The following is a 21114-nucleotide window of genomic DNA, read 5'->3' on the forward strand; positions in this document are numbered from 1 at the left end:
CATGCTCATATTGTCTCCTACCCAGGTGAGTCCAATTAGGGCAATTAGGCATCAAACGCTCCCTCATTATCTCCAGGCATTGCCCCCTCAGTTCACCACACTTCTCCCTCCCTAATGAAAAGACTCGTCCCCGAGTCAGTCTGATCCTAGCTGAAAATCATTAGTCCAGGCAGGTCGCCGCCTATCCCGACGTGGACGTGCTGGTGCCGTGAGGGCGGGATGGGCCCCATCACCCATCCCCACCTCACTGGCTCCCTCTGGGTCCTGCCCGCTGGTTTCAGAACCTGGCTCGGTAGGCCAGCCTCCATTCCCCTCCTGTGCTTGCTGCTCTGAAACAGCTACAGCCGCTGCCGCCTCCAGCAACGTTCCAGCCACGGGAGACGTACTCAATGGCACATCCCCCTCAGCATCATCCCCATCAGGCTGCATTCCTCCTGTGGCCTGACTGGCCTGGGATGCTGATGAGGCAGGTCGGTCATTGGGTACTGTGTTGTCCCTTGGGGTTTCCGATGGCTCCCCTGAAGCAGACAGACGAACAAAAGGTTTCAGTCGGTTAAAATGTACTATCATTTCAGGACCCCCTTCAGGCAAAACCAACTTATAGAGCACATTTGAAATGGATCCCAACACTTTATATGGGCCTTTATAACGCCTCTGCAATTTTGGACAACGACCCCTCTTCCTGGCTTTATTTTGGACCCACACCAACTCCCCGATAGTGTAGTACTGATGGTTGACTTTGAAATCAAATGCAGCCTTCTGCTGCACTGAAGCCCTGTCTTGATGTCTCTTCACTGCGTCAACCACTGTAGATAATGTGTCAGTAAGCCCCGCCACATAATCAGTCACTGCAGAGAACCTTTTCCTATGGCCTGTGTCCCACATCACATCCACAGGAAGGATTATCTCCCGCCCAAACAATACCTTATGCGGTGTGAACCCAGTGGAGGCGTGAACACTACTCCTGTAGGCCATGAGCACATAGGGTAACAATACATCCCAATTACACTGGTTGTCCTCTACAAACAATGCCAACATGGACAACAGGGTGCGATTAAACCTCTCAACCATCCCATTCGATTCAGGGTGGTAGGGAGATGTTCGTGTCTTATGTATACAGAGCAATTGACAAACCTCTTTGAACAGTATGGACTCAATTTCTCCCTTGATCAGAATGGATGCTGCGTGGAGCCCCAAACCGACACACCCACTGTTCTACCAGGACCCGTGCCACAGATTTTGCTTCCTGATTTGGCAGCGCGTAAGCTTCGGTCCATTTGGAGAAGTAGTCACCCACTACTAAAATGTATTTATTTTTATCTAGAGTTTCGGGCAAGGGACCCAATATATCCACTGCAATGCGCTCTAGCGGTCGAAATGTAGCAGAAGGGTTCAAGGGGGCCCTAGGAGAAGGCCCTTGCGACTTACGAGAGGCACAGTCCGGGCATGCTCTACAAAACTGCCGAACATCCCCAAACCATCCAGGCCAATAAAAACGATCTTTAACTTTAGCCTGCAGTTTTTGAATCCCTAAGTGGGCCCCAAACACACTACTATGCAGCATTTGCAGTGCAGCCTGCACCATCGTGCGGGGAAGTACCACCTGAGTACCTGAGGAGGCTGCATCAGAATATGTAGGTGGCACCCGGACCAAGCGTTGCCCTTGTACTTGAAGCTGATCCCATACCGTCAGATATTTCTGCAGCTCGGGGTGATGCTGCCCCACATCCACCCCTCCCTGCGGATCCGATTTTAATTTAATAATTAAAGTGATTTCCGGGTCATCCTTCTGCGCTTGAGTCAATTCATCCCCTGGACTCAGCCCTACACTCCCTGTCTGGGTCTGAGCCTCCACTCTAACTGTACAAATATTCTCCGTAGGAATTTTCTGTTTCTCTAGAGAACCACTAGGAAGACTTGTCATAGGCCAGGTCTCAGATAAAGGTAAGGGCCTGCGAGACAACGCATCCGCATTGGTGTGTAATTTGCCAGGCCGGTGTATGATTTTATAGTGAAACGCTGCCAGCTGCTCCACCCATCGAGCCAATTGTCCTTCAAGGCCCTGGAAATTATGTAGCCATCTTAGTGAGCTATGGTCAGTACGTAAAATAAATTCTTTACCTAGTAGATAATGTTTAAAATGTTTAGTAAAAACCACCATGCTCAACAACTCTTTTTTTGTGGCCGCATATTTTCTCTCCTCTTTCGTTAGTGCTCTACTGGCATATGCCACTACCCTCTCCATACCCCCATCCCCTTCCTGCGACAACACTGCCCCAATACCAAAATCACTTGCATCTGTATCCAAAATGAACGGTTTTTTGGGATCTGGATATGCTAAAACTGGGGCCGTAATCAGACTTGTTTTTAATTGCCGAAAAGCCTCTTCACATGAATGGTCCCACTTGTACTTTCTTCCCTTTTCAGTAAGTTGATGTAATGGTCTCGCTATCTGTGCAAAATCCTTAATGAAGCGGCGATAATACGACGCCAAACCAAGAAAACTTTTAATTTCTGTTTGAGTTTTTGGAACCGGCCAGCTCCTCACGGCCTCTACTTTCGAGGGGTCAGCCATAATCCCCTGAGCTGAAATAACGTGCCCCAGATAGCGTACCTCTGTCGCAAATAAATTGCATTTACCAGGCTTCACCTTTAAATTAGCTTGACCCAACTTTAAGAGAACCTCATCCAGTCTGCGCAGCTGTTCGTCAAATGTCCGGCCAAAACAAATAATATCGTCCAAATAGACTAAACATGTTGACCACTGCAAATCAGCCAGCACCAAGTCCATCAAACGCTGGAACGTGCTGGGTGAGTTGCAGAGGCCAAAACTCAGCACATTAAACTCAAATAACCCCTGTCTGGTAATAAACGCAGTCTTTGGTTTATCGCAAGGGTCAACCTCGACCTGCCAGTAGCCACTGGCCAGGTCGAGGGTGGAAAACCATTGAGCATTTGCCAGACTGTCCAACGCATCGTCGATCCTCGGCAGAGGGTAAGCATCCTTTACTGTGACTTCGTTCAATTTACGGTAGTCCACGCAGAAGCGCAGACTACCGTCCTTTTTTCTGACCGGGACTACTGGGGCAGCCCAGGGACTACATGAAGGCCGTATGATGTCATTATCCAGCATCTGTTTGATATGATCTGAGACCTCCTGTTGTAAGTGTAGGGGTACCCGGCGCGGGGGCATTTTAATTGGTCTAGCATTTCCAGTATCGATCTGATGCTGCGTCCTATGAGTCCTCCCCAAATCGTTATCATTTTGGCTAAAAACCCCACTATGACGCTGGAGTAACTCTCGCACGGATTTTAACTCTGCTGGAGAGAGCTGTTTTTCCACCAGCCCAAGCTTGGAAAAGAGAGTCTCCACAGACCAACCATTATTCGCTGGTACGGTATGGTCTTCTATAGTTACATCGGTATACATAGTGCCCACCTTCATACCCTTCTTCAAAATACAAGGCTCCTCAGTCACATTTATAACCCTCACTGGTACCCTCCCCTGCTGAGCTCTACAAACCACCCGCGCCACCATCAAATCACAATAGGAGGACAGGGAATCAGACGGCTCCAGCAGCCCGACGGCCCGACCGGCTAAGAGTCCCTCTACCGCCCCTGAAATAATTGCTTCCGAGCGTGGTCCCACCACAGTATCAGTCTGTACAGTCACCAATTTCGGCTGACTAGCCTCATTCATAGATATCAGTGGTAATTTCTTCCCCATCAAACAGCAACATTTATTAGCCAGATCGACTACAGCCCCATATTTTGTCAGGAAATCAATCCCCAGCAAGATCTCAGTCGACACATCAACCACTAAAAACTCCACGACCAGAGCCAATGAGTCGAATTGACAGATAGTTTGCCACCTCCCCACTACACACATATCACTCCCATTTGCAGCTGAGGCTGTCCCCTGATACCCTGTTAACTCCCCCATCCCCTTTGTTATCTGTAACCACCTGTGCTTAGGGATGATGGAGACTTGAGCCCCAGTATCTACCAAAATATGCACTAAACACCCACCTATTTTTGCATTGAGGTAGATTCCTGGGCTATCCAGATGATTGTAGGCCAGTCTTGCAGATCTGCAGAAAGGGGCGGGCATGTGGCCCATTACACCCACCCCTTCTAGTTTCCCTGCAGGTAGGGGCAATTACGACGCAGGTGCCTAGTGCACCCACACTCCCAGCACGCGTCCCTCTCCCGTGCTGCTGTTGCACGTTCAGGTATGTTAGTCTGGCCACGCCTCCCCAAGTCATCGTTGCGATTTCGCGTCACTCTATTGCTCACAGGGGCCTGCAGAGATGCCACACTATGCTGAAGGGTTTTAACTTCTTGTCTTAAACCCTCTACCACTCCCAGCAAAAGCTCCATTTGTTTATCGCTAGGAGATTTTTCAACCACTGCTCGCACCCTGGTATCATGACCGATTTGAGACATTTCCAAACTCTTTATCAATTCCAACTCAGCCGCTATATTAATGGCCTCTTCCAATGTGTTAGGTTTTTGACTACGGAGGTGTATTCTCAAATCGCCACTCCCCACATGTTCAACAAAGTGGTCTCGGGCGAACATATCACGAGTGACATTATCTGCCAAAGGGTAAGCTTTATAAATGAGACGGCGCAAGGCTGTACCAAAATCTCGGGCTGACTCGTTTGGTAAACGTCTACGAGACAAAAAGTTAGCCCTATTCCAGTCTTCGCTATTGCACGGTTCAAAGCATCTACCCAGTGCTTCTTTTAAACTCACATAGTCATTACGGGCAGTGGAGTGTAACCCTGAATACAGCTCTCTAGCGCGGCCCGACAACAGGAGGGACATAAACTTCATTTTTAAAGCGTCATCCCACCCATTCACCTCAGCGGCTACTTCGAATTGTGCCACCCAGTCGGACCACTCCCGGCTAGTACCCGTGAAAGTTTCAGGCATGAACACTGGGCGAGATGTTCGTGTTGCTGGATTACTGCCCGATGGTACCGATGGTTCTACGCTCTCTGAGTCAGACATGATCCCACCGCTGCCACCAGTGTAATAAATCTGCTGGGTAGGAAAAGGTCCCCCTCTAGCGACCCCCTTTGTCCCTTCCCCCAGGTAGACAACTCAGAGAATGTGTAGACCCCACACCACCACGGACGGTACAAAAGTAGCTTTATTTATTTCCACAGGCACAGCCAGGCAGCTCCGGACATTATAATTAATCAACTGACATGATTTGGGGGATCCTCACTCCCAATCCGTGCAAAACAGCAATCCAATAAAACACAGCAATTCATAAACACCACAAAGAGGAAAACATCTCCATTCGGGTATCACAGCACACCTTTCCAGTGTTCTCAATAAAAGGTTCCCCGCAACCCTGTCACTAATAAATTACGTTGCACAAAAGCTACCCGACTTTCAATTATAAAAACAGACACAGATACATATTAGTCAAATGAGAGTTATTAAAAGGGAGACTTCCCTGCTCCCTGAGACCCTCCCCTGGGGGCCTGATGGCAAGGGACAGCGAATCGAACTGTCAGGTGGCCAGCGAGGTTCCAGTATGTAAATTCCCGTGTGTAAGTTCCAGTATGTAGTTCCAGTGTGAAAGTTCTAGTCTGTAATTCCAGTATGAAAGTTCTGAGGAGTTCGTGCAGGTTGAAGGTTTGCTACACAACATTTGGACAAGCCTTTTAAATACTGAGATAATGTATTCTGGTCAGGCGAGAGCAAAATGTAACTTTTTCGACGTCATACTACACTCCATATTTGGAGAAGAAATGGCACTGTGCATCACCCTAAAATACCATACAAGAGTGAGGTTTGGAGGTGGAGGCATCATGGTGTGGGGTTGTTTCATCACATGGTACTGGCAGACTTCATACAGTTGAAGGAATGATGAATGGAGTCATTTTGTTCCGGGAGAATCTTGCCATCCACCAGGATGATGAGGATGAGACATGGCTAGATCTTCCAGCAGGACAATGATCCAAACCATTCAGCAAAGGAAACTCTCAATTGGTTGTAGAGAAAGGAAATCAAGGCCCTGACTTAAATCCAATTGAACAGTTTTGGAAGTTAACTAAAGATCAGGATTCACAAGAGGGACCTCCGGAATCTTCAATATTAAAAGACTATCTGTTTAAAAGAATAGGCCAAAATCACGCGTGAATACTGCGACTGATTAGTTTCGTCATACAGGAAATGCCTTGAAGCTGTAATTATAAATAAAGGCTTTTCCACAAAGTTTTTAAGACGTTTCAGTAGGCGTGTTCAATACTTTTTTCCTGTGTCATTCCACTTTATTACACATAACTCTACCTAAAGACTTTAATGTTTGGATTTTTTTAATATAGGTGGATTATCTGAGTTAATACTAATGTCTGGTGAAAAAATCATGCAAATAGCCTCATTGGAAGTATACTTACTGAAAAAAAATGTTGACGTGTTCAATACTTATTTTCCCCGCTGAATGTAAGCACATAATGTAATCTGAAAACTGCTGCCCTGATTAAAAAAAACAATGCAACTGATCTTAACTGGTATTCTGTCTATAATGAAGTGGAATGGAAATTTCTAAGTGACCCCAACATTTTGAACAGTATCTATATATTCTGCTTGGTGTTTATTTGCTTAGGGTTATGCTATGCTGTTGCAATATGGGAAGGAATCCAGTACATACCATATTAAATGAAAAACTATAAAATGAAACTCCACACTCTGATTAGTTGACCAGTGACACCATGTCTATAAAACTGTTAAAAGAAATGATCAATTAGGCAACTGTCAGACAAAATCTTGTCATTAAGCATGTGTTAGAACAATCCTTCACCATTAGGTTTCACTGGATTTCACTGAATGGACAATTTCAGTTTCAGATTCACCAGTGGGAGGCTCCCTTCTGCCCCGCTTCATCCACTCTGCATAGGTGTCCACTAGAGCCGCTTCCTCACCTCTCCGCTTCATCCACTCTGCATAGGTGTCCACTAGAGCCGCTTCCTCACCTCTCCGCTTCATCCACTCTGCATAGGTGTCCACTAGAGCAGCTTCCTCACCTCTCTGCTTCATCCACTCTGCATAGGTGTCCACTAGAGCAGCTTCCTCACCTCTCTGCTTCATCCACTCTGCATAGGTGTCCACTAGAGCAGCTTCCTCACCTCTCTGCTTCATCCACTCTGCATAGGTGTCCACTAGAGCAGCTTCCTCACCTCTCTGCTTCATCCACTCTGCATAGGTGTCCACTAGAGCAGCTTCCTCACCTCTCTGCTTCATCCACTCTGCATAGGTGTCCACTAGAGCAGCTTCCTCACCTCTCTGCTTCATCCACTCTGCATAGGTGTCCACTAGAGCAGCTTCCTCACCTCTCTGCTTCATCCACTCTGCATAGGTGTCCACTAGAGCAGCTTCCTCACCTCTCTGCTTCATCCACTCTGCATAGGTGTCCACTAGAGCCGCTTCCTCTCTGCTTCATCCACTCTGCATAGGTGTCCACTAGAGCAGCTTCCTCACCTCTCTGCTTCATCCACTCTGCATAGGTGTCCACTAGAGCAGCTTCCTCACCTCTCTGCTTCATCCACTCTGCATAGGTGTCCACTAGAGCAGCTTCCTCACCTCTCCGCTTCATCCACTCTGCATAGGTGTCCACTAGAGCAGCTTCCTCACCTCTCCGCTTCATCCACTCTGCATAGGTGTCCACTAGAGCAGCTTCCTCACCACTCCGCTTCATCCACTCTGCATAGGTGTCCACTAGAGCAGCTTCCTCACCGCTCCTCTTCATCCACTCTGCATAGGTGTCCACTAGAGCCGCTTCCTCACCTCTCCGCTTCATCCACTCTGCATAGGTGTCCACTAGAGCAGCTTCCTCACCTCTCCGCTTCATCCACTCTGCATAGGTGTCCACTAGAGCAGCTTCCTCACCTCTCCGCTTCATCCACTCTGCATAGGTGTCCACTAGAGCAGCTTCCTCACCTCTCCGCTTCATCCACTCTGCATAGGTGTCCACTAGAGCAGCTTCCTCACCTCTCCGCTTCATCCACTCTGCATAGGTGTCCACTGGAGCAGCTTCCTCACCTCTCCTCTTTCCACTGCTGTTCCGGCTAAGTTAGTGACTGTAAGACGTCACTCGTCAGGACCAATGAGGGAACTAGGAGTGGTCGAAGGAAATCGTGAAGCTGTCCGCGCGCTGTTGGAAATAACAATTGATTATAGAACCCCTGTTAACCTAATGAATCTGACCCCGCTAGATATGGAGAAGTTTCAGTCAAAGTAATATTACTATCCATAGTAGGCCGATATAGGCCTACCCACAATACTGTTACAAGAATGCCTTCTAGCTATTTAATTAGACTCAACTTCCCCAAGAATAGTGTGCAAGGCCCTCCTCGGCCGATTAATTCGGGAGGCACTATTTACTGAGTAATGATCCTAGTGTGAAAGTTGGTCAGAGGCTATAGTGCTGGCCTGGACCACTATACTCATCTGGACAGAACATCTTACCGAAGCTACAGAGGGTTCAGGATGTGCTAAGGTTAGCTGTCTAATTCCAGACTACTAATAAAATCAGTGACCCACCACAGTACAATACGATGGTCAGTTCTCCTGGTAGCATGCCTACTTTCACTGATTTAGCCCCACGGCCCTAGGGACTAATCCTAGCCGTTCCCCCTGGCACATCTTAAACTTTGAGGGATATCTAAAGAAATTCTAGAAAACTATGCAGGTCAAAGCATAACAATTTATTTGTCAGATACAAGCTATTCATCCAATACATTATAGAAGGTACATCTAAATGAATAATGTGAAAGTTATGAAAACAGGTTAAAGGAACATTTAGGAAACCATATGAAGCAATCAGAGAATGAACATACCAGCTCAGAGGATGATGGCTACACACCAGAGTGGTGTGGGAGATTCTGACTACAGAATGGCTCCCAGAATGCTCTGTAAACTTCACTTAAATAGGCTACCTAGTTTGTGGTTGGTTACATTGATATGGATCACATGATTGGAGGTCAGCTGATTTAAGAGAACTTTGATGAGACTTGAGACCATTGTTGTAGTGAGAGTGAATCAATCAAGACATGACAAGGTATACATTTGATTACATTTGACAGTGATCCACTGTGTATGTTTTTATAAGTTTAGTTATATAGCCTACTTTAATATTCTTGCATCATGCTGACCTTACACATTAATACTCTTGTACAACTTCATTTAGTATTATATAGTGCATTCCTATTTGTGAGTATGTGGCTGTTTCCCAAAGTCGAGCATGCTTCCTTGATATAATGCTTCCTTGCGAGTTGGGTTTTATGAAGATGAGGTTAGAGGCCTCCCTAGCATTCTCGGACTCTACTTTGGAACAGACTAGATAGTGTGAATGTGTGTGTCACCGCGGTCCGTCTGAGTGCTTCCACTTTTAACTGCACGCTTCTGTTTCAGTAGGGGTGCTGCTCCGATGCATGTCAACGCAGAGGATTGTGGGTATTTTTGTTCACCTGAGGATCCACAGATGCATTCTTGAAAATTCCATGCACTTGTTTCACTAAATTGTATATGCACGTTTTACTGAATTGTGCTCTATGCACAACTATCTACGGTGGACCGTTCACCTAGCATAGCTATTCAGCATAGATGTAGCAAGTCGCTACCGAGAAAACCAGCCATGCAACTTCAAGAACGGCGGCGTGACAAATCTCGCGAGAATCGTGAAACATGACTTTGTCAGTAGATATAGCTCTTTGGAGATAGCTTTTGCCTGTTATTAATCCTTCACCTCCACAGCAAAAGCATTTTTATTGTGTACAGGGGGATAAGTCACAAAAAGTTTGATATTTACAATAGCAGAGTAAAATATTAATATATTTTATATATAGCACTACATATATTTTATATACAGTGCTACATTCGCTAAAAATACCTAAACCTGCCTAGTGTACCTAATCGTGTTCTCGTTTTAATTATTTCATATCCACATTTTATCACAGGAACTAGGAGAGGGAGCACAACAGATATTTTAGTAAAGCTGGAAAGTTTGGCTATCCACACATTAGCAATTCACAATTTGGTGATATTTGCATACCTCTGCAAAAGTACTGATGTCACCATGAGAGATGTAAGCAAGTGAGCATATCATGAAGGGGACCTAGATTTGAAGGGGACCTAGATTTGAACTTTGTGGGACTCCATGAAGAATTCTATGATCAGTGGATATGCTCACCGATTCTCATTTTACACTTAAAGCTGCCGTCGGCAAGTCTGGCAGATTTAGGGGACTTAGTCAAAATTTGTAATGTTTACAACTCTCATGCCCCTCCCCCACTACCACCGAGCACCCTCCCATCGAGTTTGTGCTCGTCAGTGGCATGTGTACGAACTGTGATTGACAGTCAGATCTCACACAGCCCTGCGTTGATTGGACCAGAAGAACCAGGAGTGGTGGATTTTTGCAAATAACAGGCTCTAGGTGGAGGTAGAAGCGCAGGTTTTTTTCTAAAACCAGCTGATTTATGTTGTTCTATCGGAGCATAGTGTCGGTTACAGTGAATATGATCAAAAAAATCTTGCCGACTGCAGCTTTAAAAATGCAATGAAATAGATGAGTTTAAATGAAGAGGTCCTACCCCTGCTTCACAGAAACAAATGAAATTGGCAATGGCAAAGGACATGAAGCATCTGAAATGAAATACATATCAATATGTCCGTTTGCCTCGATTGATTTTGATTAATTATCTTATATGAACTTCCCCAGAAAACGTTCCTGCAAAACTTATGTGTTTATGTTTGTCTGTTTTGTTTATGTTTGCCTCTCAGACAGCTTTTGTCAGAACGTATCAGTCACAGACTGATGTTATTGTCTTAAATGTACAGTGTTATGCTGATGGATAATATAGAGTTAAAAAATTGAGATTAAATAAACAATATTTGCATACACTTTAAATAGAATAACCACTGAGCTTCAAAGGTAAACTGAAGAACGCATCACAGCATCCTAGTGCAACATACACAGCTGCAGCACAGCTGTTGAGTGAAATACTAGTTTCCATGAACCCATAGCAGATTTATATGGTAAAATGATAAATCATAATTTTTATGTAGATCGATGTTTGATATGAAGGAATGCGGTACAGAGGAGGGACTGTCATGAAGGAGGAACTGGTTGTTGTAGTGTGTGTTCGACATTCAGCCTATTTAAGGCTGCAGACCTTGTGGTATTTGTTAGGGTTTTATTTGGGCTACATTGTTATTGTACAGGCATTTTTGCATTCAGAGCAAACCACATTTTTCTACATCTCTAATGTACACCAATGAGTTGGTAAATAGTCTTGATATACATTCATCTATTGCAGTCCACAAGCTCTGACTGAATTGTTTTTATGTTAGCTGAAATCATGCCTTTTTTACTGACAGACTTAGTTTGAACGTATTAATCCTCACAGCTAATCTAAACATTCTTTTGAAATGTTCTGAAGACTACACAATCCATGAGACTTTGTGTGACAGTCAGTGGTATGAAGTAACAGAATAACCATTGATGTCCATGACTGCTCTCTCTTGCTCGCTTGCTTTGTTTTTCTTGTGGGCCAGTCTTCCTGTGCACCTGTGAATCTTACTTCCTGCTTCTCCCCAACTCTGTGTTTGCATTGTCCCTCCTAACCACACACTCCTCATCACTGTCATCACTCAGGCACATCAGAGAATCAGCCATGCACTCACACACACACACACACACACACACAGACACACTCATCACACACACACACACACAAACATATGTACGCATGTGCAAACGTGCGCACGCACACTCATATACATGCACACCTCCTGTTCTTTCCTTTTTGCTCTCTCTCTCTCATACACATAGAGCAACACCCTTCTCTCTCGCTCTCTCTTTCTCTCTCTCTCTCACACACACATGCGCACACACACACAACTGCCTTCACAGGAATCGTGATAACATGTACCCAAAGCACATTTAGACAGCAGTTTTGATACTGCATAAAAGGAAGCCAATCTTTCAACAGCAGACACGTTCCTCACTTTTTTACATATTTTGTTTATTTTTCCACAAAGCCACCATCAAGAACAATACAAAAATGAAACAAATGAAATGATCTCTGGAGGATGGGACAGAGAAGACAGGAGGAAGGTATTTTCCCTTCTGGTCCCCTTCTGTAGTCACCTGCTCATAACATCACTACACCACTTCTGAGGCAGTACATGAATGAGACCTCTTGAGTTTCTCTTTCTCTGTGTACACATGAGGAGCAAAGCACCAAAGCGCCACCCTTCCTCATCAGCTTAGACTTTACAATATCAGGACTGATCTCACTGTTTCAAAGAATTTACACTATATTTACAGAAAACAGCAAGATTGAGAGAGTGACAGTGACAACTAGAAATGGTAGATGCCATTTTTAGATTTCAGTTCTACACATGCACACACACACAAATATGCACACATGCACACACACACACACACACACACACACACACACACACACACACACTGCATAGATTTGTCATTGCATAGCATTCTCAGTGCACTGTTTTTCACATAAGACGTTTTGTATAAACTAGCATCCCAAAATCCATTTTACAAACAGCAGTCCTGTTGTGTACACACATGCACCTGCATGCACACACATACACACACACACACACACACACACACACACACACACACACACACACACACACATACACATACACACACACACACACACACACACACACACAAACACATACACACACACACAGACTCACACTCACACACACACAGAAATATTACAGTTTTTCTGAATGCTTAAACACTAACAGTGATTCTTGAAGCACAATTTCTGAAACTATTTACACTTGTAGCCAATCCATTCAACAAGTGTACTGCTTTACACTTAGTTTGCCATTTTGTAGCAGAAGTAACTGAAAAAATAACTTGCTGTTTTACACTCATTTTGCAAATTTCATAACACACTGCTAGCTCAACTGCACACATTGGTGTCTACTTTTTACACTAATTTGTCAATTGTCTTCCTACACTGAGACACACGTTTAGAAAACAAATTCACTAAGTGATCAGAGATGACCAGAGCTTGAGCACTATAAATAAGACATACGTAAGCATCTGGATTACAGTACGGGATTATATTGGACAGAGAATAAGAGGACTAAGAGGAAGGAGGAGGAGACGTTAGTGAAGAAGTAAAAGGAGAGAGAGAGAGAGAGAGAGGGGAGGAGAGAAAGAGAGAGAGAGAAAGAGAGAGAGAGAGAGGAGGAGGAGTAGGAGAGAAAGACACAGAAGTTAGAAGAGGAGAGGAATGAGGACCAGTGTGTTGTTGGTGTTTTGTGTGCTTACATGTTGGTTGTTTGTTGTTGAGTTTTGTTGTTAAAATTGTGTGCTTTTCCAAGACATTTGCAATGTTTTGCTGGTTTTATGTAAGGTTTTGTATAGGTTAGTGTGTAGAGTTTTCAAAAAAAAAAAATAGCCAATAAGTTGCCAAATAGCGCCTTAGCAATCAGAAAAAAACTGTAACATAAATATTAAACACACAAGGGACTCCTGCAACCCTTGTCTCCTTAAAACATTCTGCAAAACAACTGAAAAATGAAATGCGGAAATTGCTTTGAGAGTCTTTTTGTCTGTCAGTGTGTCATTGGTCTGGCCTTGTCCCCTGGCGATCACTCCTGCAAGTGCTGCAGAGCCCTCTGGTAGTCCTCTGCCGGCGAGGCTCCCTGGCTCGGGAGGTCATAGCCCCGGAGATAGTGGCCACTCGGCTGCTGAGTCAAGCAGATCAGCTGCCTGGCGAACATGGGCTCCACCTGAATGGAGAGGATGGCGGTCATGAACTAAACACTATGAGGAATGGACAAGTCCACTGTGGGTAGTGTGTGTGTGTGTGTGTGTGTGTGTGTGTGTGTGTGTGTGTGTGTGTGTGTGTGTGTGTGTGTAGAGGGAGAGAGCACCAGTGGAGCTGGAGGAAGCGACAGAGAAAAAGAGGAAGACTGAGGAAGGGTTCTGAGCTCACCTGGGCTGTGATCATCTTCCTTTGGCGCTGAGGGTCCGGATACTCATCACCAAAGCACAGAACCACCTGGTACCTCGGCATGCTGCGTCCATGGTGGAAATACCCCTGAATCTCTATAAAGAACCAAGAGATCCTCATCAGTCAGAGAACATGAAATGCTATTTCCATGGGGTGACTCAGTTCCACAAGAGGATCACAAATTATTTCAAAGACACAACTTCACAACATGATTACAAATGTAAAGTATAAATACAATTCACAATTAGTGACAGGAAAATACGAAATTAGATGGGGAATTTCACCTTACATGGTAAAAATTATGTCATGACTCAGGTATAGATTGTAATAGATAACTATTTTAGCTTTCTCAGCTTGACAAAAAAAGGCTATAGAAAAATACATAAAAATGTACAAAGTACAGAAAAATGCTTTTTGTGGCTAACACGAATAACAAAGACATCGCTCAGACTCAAGTTCAACATTCACTGCTTCCGGTAATTAAATACATGAAGCCACAAACACATAAACACACTGGAGAGAACATGTGTCAAGAAACGCGGGGGCTCTATGATAGAAATATTGTTAATGGAGATTCGTTGGAAAGTCCTACGCCACCGATGTTTGAGTCAAGTGAAAGCTCGAGGTTGTGATGTGTGGTCAACCACAGGCAGGTGAATGGGGCCGGCAGGCTGCTAAGTCTCAGCATAGCTCAGGAAGGGAGGAAGATGCTATACACGACAGTCCAGGCCGACAGAGACTGAGAAGTGTCTGGCCCAAGGAGTCACATCATGGGGAGGTGACTGACCAGAGACCGGCTTCTCTCAGCTTCAGTGTCATGTCAGAAATATTATGAGACCGCTATCACCTGAATAGCTAGGTCGTTCAGAACAACCATGAGTCCCCCTAACAAGCCTCACCTCAAGCCCTGTGGATCATTATCAAATCTCACTCCAAAATCCTAAATCTCTGTTCAATTGTATTTAGTCTATTACAAATATTGTTTTTTTTTATTAGGCTATATGACTTCACCTTAAAACTGTTTATTTTGATGTTAACGTAATCTTTATTGATGTCATTGTTGTTGCTTTGGACAAAAGCGTCTGCTAAGAACTATGAGCATAAATATAAACATAAAGTCTCACATACATTTGGAGTGAGAATCAAACTTTTGAAAGCCACTACTGCATACCTTTTAAGTTTGTTTTTCCTTTCCACTGATGGCAATAGCACTCTAAACTTCCCCTCTGTCTTCCCCGAGCTCAACTGGGAGACAGAAAGAAGCTACAAACACCAAGCTTATGGACGTGAAGGCCAGAGAGCACACTCTGTTCAAATAAAAGGTGTCGGCTACATGACTCATGTGGGCTACATCTGGGACATTGATGACAGCATGACCCCTATTAGTATTCACTAATTAGGGTATTTCCCCACTGACCTGTGAGAAACTGCTGTGTGTCGAACAGCTTGCAGATCTGCTCCTTCTCCAGTTTGTTGGGCTTGTCAGCATAGGGTGCCAGTGGGCCCTCCCAGTAGACGCGGCCCTGGCACAGGCGCTTGGCGTACAGGCCATCCTGCGCCATCCACAGGTGCACGCCGCGTTCCAGCACGTTGGGCAGCTTCTCGGCTCCCCTCCGCTGCGACTGTGGGTACGGGAAGGGGAAGATGACGGGCTCGGGAGTGCCGCCGAAGCGCTCCTCCGTCAGTCCCGGGGAGGAGGGAGAGGAAGACGCCGAAGAGGAGGACGAGGAAGGCGCAGAGGAGATTCGGCAGCCGTCCCGACAGTTGGTGGTCACTTCTTTCACCAGAGACTCCCGGTAGAAGAGAGACACGTGCAGTCGGTAGTCTACGGACAAATCCACATATTCAGCATTTGGATGCTTGACCAGTTTTCCTCATTTTGTAGTTAACAGTAATCTCAAGCAGGTAATCTCTTACAGGTAAAAGTAAAAAGCTGACTAAGAAAATGTCTTAGCCTTTAAAAATGTCAGGTCAACGTGCGACAGGTAACTGTTAAAGCACTGGCAATGTTATGTACAGGATGGCAGACAGGGTGGAGGCCATGAACTCCACAAGACAAGGCACCACCATTGATACATAAAATTACACAAAAATAATTATTATAATTATTATTATAATAAAACAAACCGTGAGGCATTCATAAAGTTGTGCATGTGTAGTTAGTGCGTATATAGTGCATATGTGGTATAATTAAGTTATCAGGCTGTGTTTGAGAATACTCCAGGGCAGAGGGGGGCTCACCAGTGAAGGCCATGGCCTCGGCCGCTCTCATACTGGGGTCCACTGTAAAGGCGGAAGTGTGCGTTTCAGTGGGGGAGCATGTGTAAAAGGTTCCAGAAATCTGATAACCTGTGACGTGACAAGCAGACAGCAGAGGGGCATCAGAACAAGAAGAGAGCAATGACTTAAAAAAAAACACGTAACCAGCTATGTTAACTTTAGCAAGAGGCAGCGTCTTGATTTTTTTTTCTTTCTTTTTTTACAGTAAGATGCCTTACTGTAACAGGGGCTATTTATCATCAGCCTTGGTTACATGTTCTGCTGTGACATTTACATGGCAGGGTCTTCATGCTATTACATACTGAGGGGGATTTTTTCATACACCTACAAACTAAAGCAACAACAAAGTGCATGTTCAGCTGGGGAAAGGATGCCACATCATAACACGTGGGGCTGAAGGTTAAGGGTTGAGCTGTACTGGGAGATGATCTGAAGATTTCAGTCTGTCAATTAGCAGAAAACACAGCCGCAGGCGTGAGGTTATTTTGTGTGCCGTGTGTTTGACTTGACACTGCCCCTTTGAGAGCATCGGCGTGCTTTGTGAAGATTTCACAACTGCACTTAACCCTTTATTTAGCGTGTCAAAATGTCCCCTCTTATTGAAACAGAAGTACAATACTAAAAGGTATAAGGTGACAACATAAATCTACTATACATACACTTGGTATATGGAGCAAAACCTCATTATGACTAGTAAATCACTCATTCTGTGAGGAAAAAGAGCACTACACCATCCAACTCATATGAGACCATGCATTTAGCAGGGCAAATGGATTCTAACCTGGGCTTCAGTAATGTATTTCCAAAGAGCACTGAGCAAAGAGGAGAATATTGTTCATCCTTTCTTTGATTCAATTAAGCCTTAGTCTTAGTGAAATTCTTCCTTTAACATCCTTTAATTGAGAATGAAGCACAGACATATCACAACTGCTTAGGGTGTGTAGTGACTATGCACAGTAACTTTAGAAGAATTTGTATAGCCTCCCTCTCAGTCGACAGGCGCTGTATTGCTTTGAAGTCAGTCTTTGGGTCCCCTGCCTGAGCTCTTACCGTTGTCACAGGAGGGCCAGGGAAGCGGTCGGGTGGGAGGGTAGGGACACTGGCCATACTGCAGGTCAGCATGGGGAGGCTGGTGATGGGGCTGCTCTACCGTTGTGTAGTCCATCCAATCCCTCCGTTCATGAGGGAGCATGTAACTAGGCATCTAGGAGAAACAGAGACAGGCCTTTCAGATGAAACTCTCAGAACAAGGTTAAACTTTGCACAGACAAATCACAGACAAATCAAGCAGTTTTTTTTTAATGCCGTAGGTTGTAACATGTAATTTGAGTGAAAACCCCAATACCAGCGAAAGCAGAGAAAAGTGAATTTGTGGTTCACATTGACTACTAGTCTAAAGCACATTTGATTTGTGGTTCACATTGACTACTAGTCTAAAGCACATTTGATTTGTGGTTCACATTGACTACTAGTCTAAAGCACATTTGAGGAAATAGGGCCAGTGCATGTGCAGTACAGTGAGGTGTGCAACACATTTCTTGCACATCAATAGACAGAGGTGCGCAGCCCACTAGGTGCAGGTGGGTGCTGTGCTGTGCCTCACCGTGGGCTGCAGAGGTGGGTAGGGTGGGGGTATGGGGTAGTTCAGAGGGCTCACGTGCGCTGAGCTCTCCTCCACGCTGTTAACCTTGGCACCTGCAAAGGCACCAACATAAAACACAGTCACACAAAGACGCCATATTAATGCAATAATGAACCACTGTTTTTTAAGTGTAGGAAATAAATCATGTGAGACATTACAATATACATACAAATTGTATGAGTACAATCAGTTAGGACTAACTTTGACTTTATCCATTAAATTCTAGTTACATGCTCAGACTTTATCAAATATGAGGAGGGCTGCAGCAAGACTGACACGACACCACACTATGTGAGTGCACAATGTGGAAGTGGCATGCAAGGTCTCAGCTATTCAGAAAACCAATTATATTTATGTCAGTAATGTTTATTTGTGTGCATACTACTCACACACAGCTAAATGAACCATACATATACACATCCAAACCCTAAACAGAGATGCTTACTGAAATCATGTGTAATATGTCATGCGCTGTAAATTGTTTGCCGTGTCAACATTTGTGAGGCAAATGTCTGCTGGAGTGAACATCTTAATTAATTAATTTGTAGTCAATGTTGAGCAACTCCTACTCTAATGAGGATGGTCATCTGTCTTTGACAATGTGGGTTAGGCAAGCTGTATGTCGGGGGGTGTTGTACTCTGCATACGGTGGTAACCGTAGCCCTCTAAAAAAAGCTCGCACCCTTTTAGCACATGCGGCTTCCTCACAGCTTCCTGCTTGATCTGGTGCGACCAAGTCAAACGCGAGGCCGCCCTACAACCTTGCCTCGAGGTGCTCGCCAAAATTCACCCTCTTCTTTTTGCCATGTTTGTGCAAAAGTTTAGGTCTGCAGTGTGGAGAGCACTAAAGTCACACAGCTCTGTCTGAGTGAGGGTTGAAATAAAAGCTAACGTTTAGGCAGCGTCTGATTATCACCTGTCCTGCTCAGTTCTGTACATGTGATCTGTCCTCGACACAAACACTCATGGCTGTGCTGGATGAAGCTGACAACAGTAAGCCCTAGTTGATGTGCCTCAGCTACTTTTCCATTACCGCCTCTGTGCCAATTCATATACATATGTGTGTACCCTTCGACATTCTCACAAGTACAGTCGCAAATACATACACATAGACACACATACACACATACACATATGTACATACATACATACATACACACATACACACACACACACACACACACACACACACAGACATACATACAAACATACATATGTTCATTCATCTCCTACCTCTTTTGGCTCCCTCTGGTATGATTCTGTACACTTTGTAAGGATCAGATATATCCAGTTGACTTCTGTCCACCAGTTCATCAAAGTCATTGCTCTTGTTAAGGGCACAGCGAAGTCTTGTTTTCCATGTTGGGGGGTCTGGCTTGTCGACTCCCTCCCTGTATTTCCCTTTGAACAGTGCCCAGGCCTGAAACCAGAATAAGGGGGTGAGACAATCATCTTTTCATTCATAATTCATGCTTTGGACTGACTGTAAAAGTTCTTCTTTCATACTCTCAGTATAGCTTTCCGAAACATATGGCTGTATTATCGTCTATTACAAGCTAGTTATGTAGTAATTTTGCAACAGTAATACAAAATGGGTTGACCATTTCTGTTGTGTATTCACATATATAACTTCAGTATTATCAGAATGATCAGTTCCAGGTAATTAGAAGACATCCTCTGATAAAGCTCACCTTGAATAGGGCTGCATCCTCTTCTCTGTTGTAGTCTTGCTTGCCCGCGTGTTTCCATGGTATCCTGAAAATGGTTTTCTCATCATTCTCCCAAACCAGTCCTGGATAGCTCCCGCTGTCAATCTGATCGATCAGCCACTGTCTAAGCTTCCCATTGCCACAACTGACTGACATGTTGCAGTCGCCATCTAAATTCATTTCTGTTAATAGACGCATGCATCAGGACGGAGAGCAAATGACTGAAAACATGCAATGCACATGCATTGATGCATGCAGAAAGCTACATGCATGAAGACATGAGAGCTGAGACCGAGACATGAAAGAGTGAAAGTTGCTTATTTTGACAGTGGTAAGGACATGCACCGATGTTTAGTGTAAAAAAGTTATCAATCTGAAGACATTACCCTAATTAGATGTTTCTTATTTGGATGTGATTGTTATAGTTAGTAATAAATGGCCTCCAAATAAAAGTAGGCTATATTACTTCGAGATGTGACTAAGAATAGCTCAAATGTTTAGTAGTGAAATTAATTAGTCAAATTAGGCCTACTCATTCGCAAGTATTTCTAATCATTTTAATAAATATGTTCATTGAGTGAGGGTGAGTTCTTAAAAAACAAAAAATAACATTTGAATTATATGGTAGGCTACTGATGTTCCACATTCTTGATTCACCCGACAGCTGAGCTTTTAAACGTGCGCGCTCACAAAGTCTTACCTTTCAGAGTCAGGCCCGGAGGAGTTTGAGAAGGCGATGATACAACTCAGTAGTCAACAAATGAGGTAGAGAGGTCTTAAATAATGACAGCGCGAATGGGTGGAGCAAACGTTTTGTCTGAGGCTGCATGCACGCCTCAGTACGAGTTCTTTGAAACTATATCGAGCAGAAAGCCGCAGTAAACACTCTACGGGAAATCCCTATTGAACGGCAAGCACAAGACACGCACACCGACAGTGGAACATTTACCTGTCTCTAGATTCCGACAAAAATCTCCCTAAAATCGTCATCGGGACAAAGCTTTCCGACCTATCTTGTTTATAATAAATATTTTGACTTGTGAATTTACTGTTAGTCCTATTTCATCTTTCATGCACGACTCCATTGTTATAGCCTAAAATAACTAAAATAAGTCTTTTAGGCCATTTAGCACCACATAAATGTGTAGGCTCCGAGCTCCGTGTGTGACCTTAAGAGCTCGTGCTCATGTGCTTTAGAGGCCTATGAAATATGGATAAAAAAGGACAAGTCAACTTTTATTGTCATCCACGTCGTTGTGTCATACATGTATAGCCTACGCTGTATCTTTGCGCGCCATCTAGTGGATTAGCAACGGAATTTGGAGAGTTACATTTTTTATTTCTCTCAAGAGAATCCCACAGGCTTCATGCCACAGTAGCGTGTGGTTATATTTTGGGTTAATTTGAGAACAAGAAAGAATCCATTACATTTTGGAGTGGATTCAGATCAGGA

At 44.3% G+C, this 21114-nt stretch overlaps 1 protein-coding gene across 2 annotated transcripts; it reads right to left on the reverse strand.

Moving 5' to 3' along the window:
• Positions 1 to 12023: 12023 nt before the first annotated feature.
• Positions 12024 to 20449, reverse strand: irf4a (interferon regulatory factor 4a). Of its 2 annotated transcripts, XM_042085403.1 has the most exons (9): positions 20362 to 20449; positions 19644 to 19843; positions 19186 to 19372; positions 17914 to 18005; positions 17361 to 17514; positions 16272 to 16379; positions 15448 to 15855; positions 14013 to 14125; positions 12024 to 13806 (listed from the first exon to the last, which is right to left on the reverse strand). In XM_042085403.1, the coding sequence occupies exons 2-9, from the start codon at positions 19839 to 19841 to the stop codon at positions 13666 to 13668; spliced, it is 1401 nt and encodes a 466-aa protein (XP_041941337.1). In that variant the 5' UTR covers positions 19842 to 19843; positions 20362 to 20449; the 3' UTR covers positions 12024 to 13665. The 2 variants fall into 2 exon arrangements, with proteins under 2 accessions (XP_041941337.1, XP_041941332.1); XM_042085398.1 differs by lacking the exon at positions 20362 to 20449 and having other exon boundaries at positions 19644 to 19859.
• Positions 20450 to 21114: the final 665 nt, after the last annotated feature.

This window comes from Alosa sapidissima, chromosome 1 (assembly GCF_018492685.1).
Source record: "Alosa sapidissima isolate fAloSap1 chromosome 1, fAloSap1.pri, whole genome shotgun sequence".
In the NCBI taxonomy this organism is placed as follows: Eukaryota; Metazoa; Chordata; class Actinopteri; order Clupeiformes; family Clupeidae; genus Alosa; species Alosa sapidissima.

What these genes read in the sequence shown, in the direction of transcription:
- irf4a (XM_042085398.1), bottom strand. Translation starts at nt 19,859, where the DNA reads ATGCGTCTATTAACAGAAATGAATTTAGATGGCGACTGCAACATGTCA. An exon ending in CTGGCCCTCCTGTGACAACG is followed by an intron (nt 16,380 to 17,360) that starts GTAAGAGCTCAG and finishes GTCACGTCACAG; the next exon opens with GTTATCAGATTTCTGGAACC. An exon ending in GGAAGATGATCACAGCCCAG is followed by an intron (nt 13,807 to 14,012) that starts GTGAGCTCAGAA and finishes CTCTCCATTCAG; the next exon opens with GTGGAGCCCATGTTCGCCAG.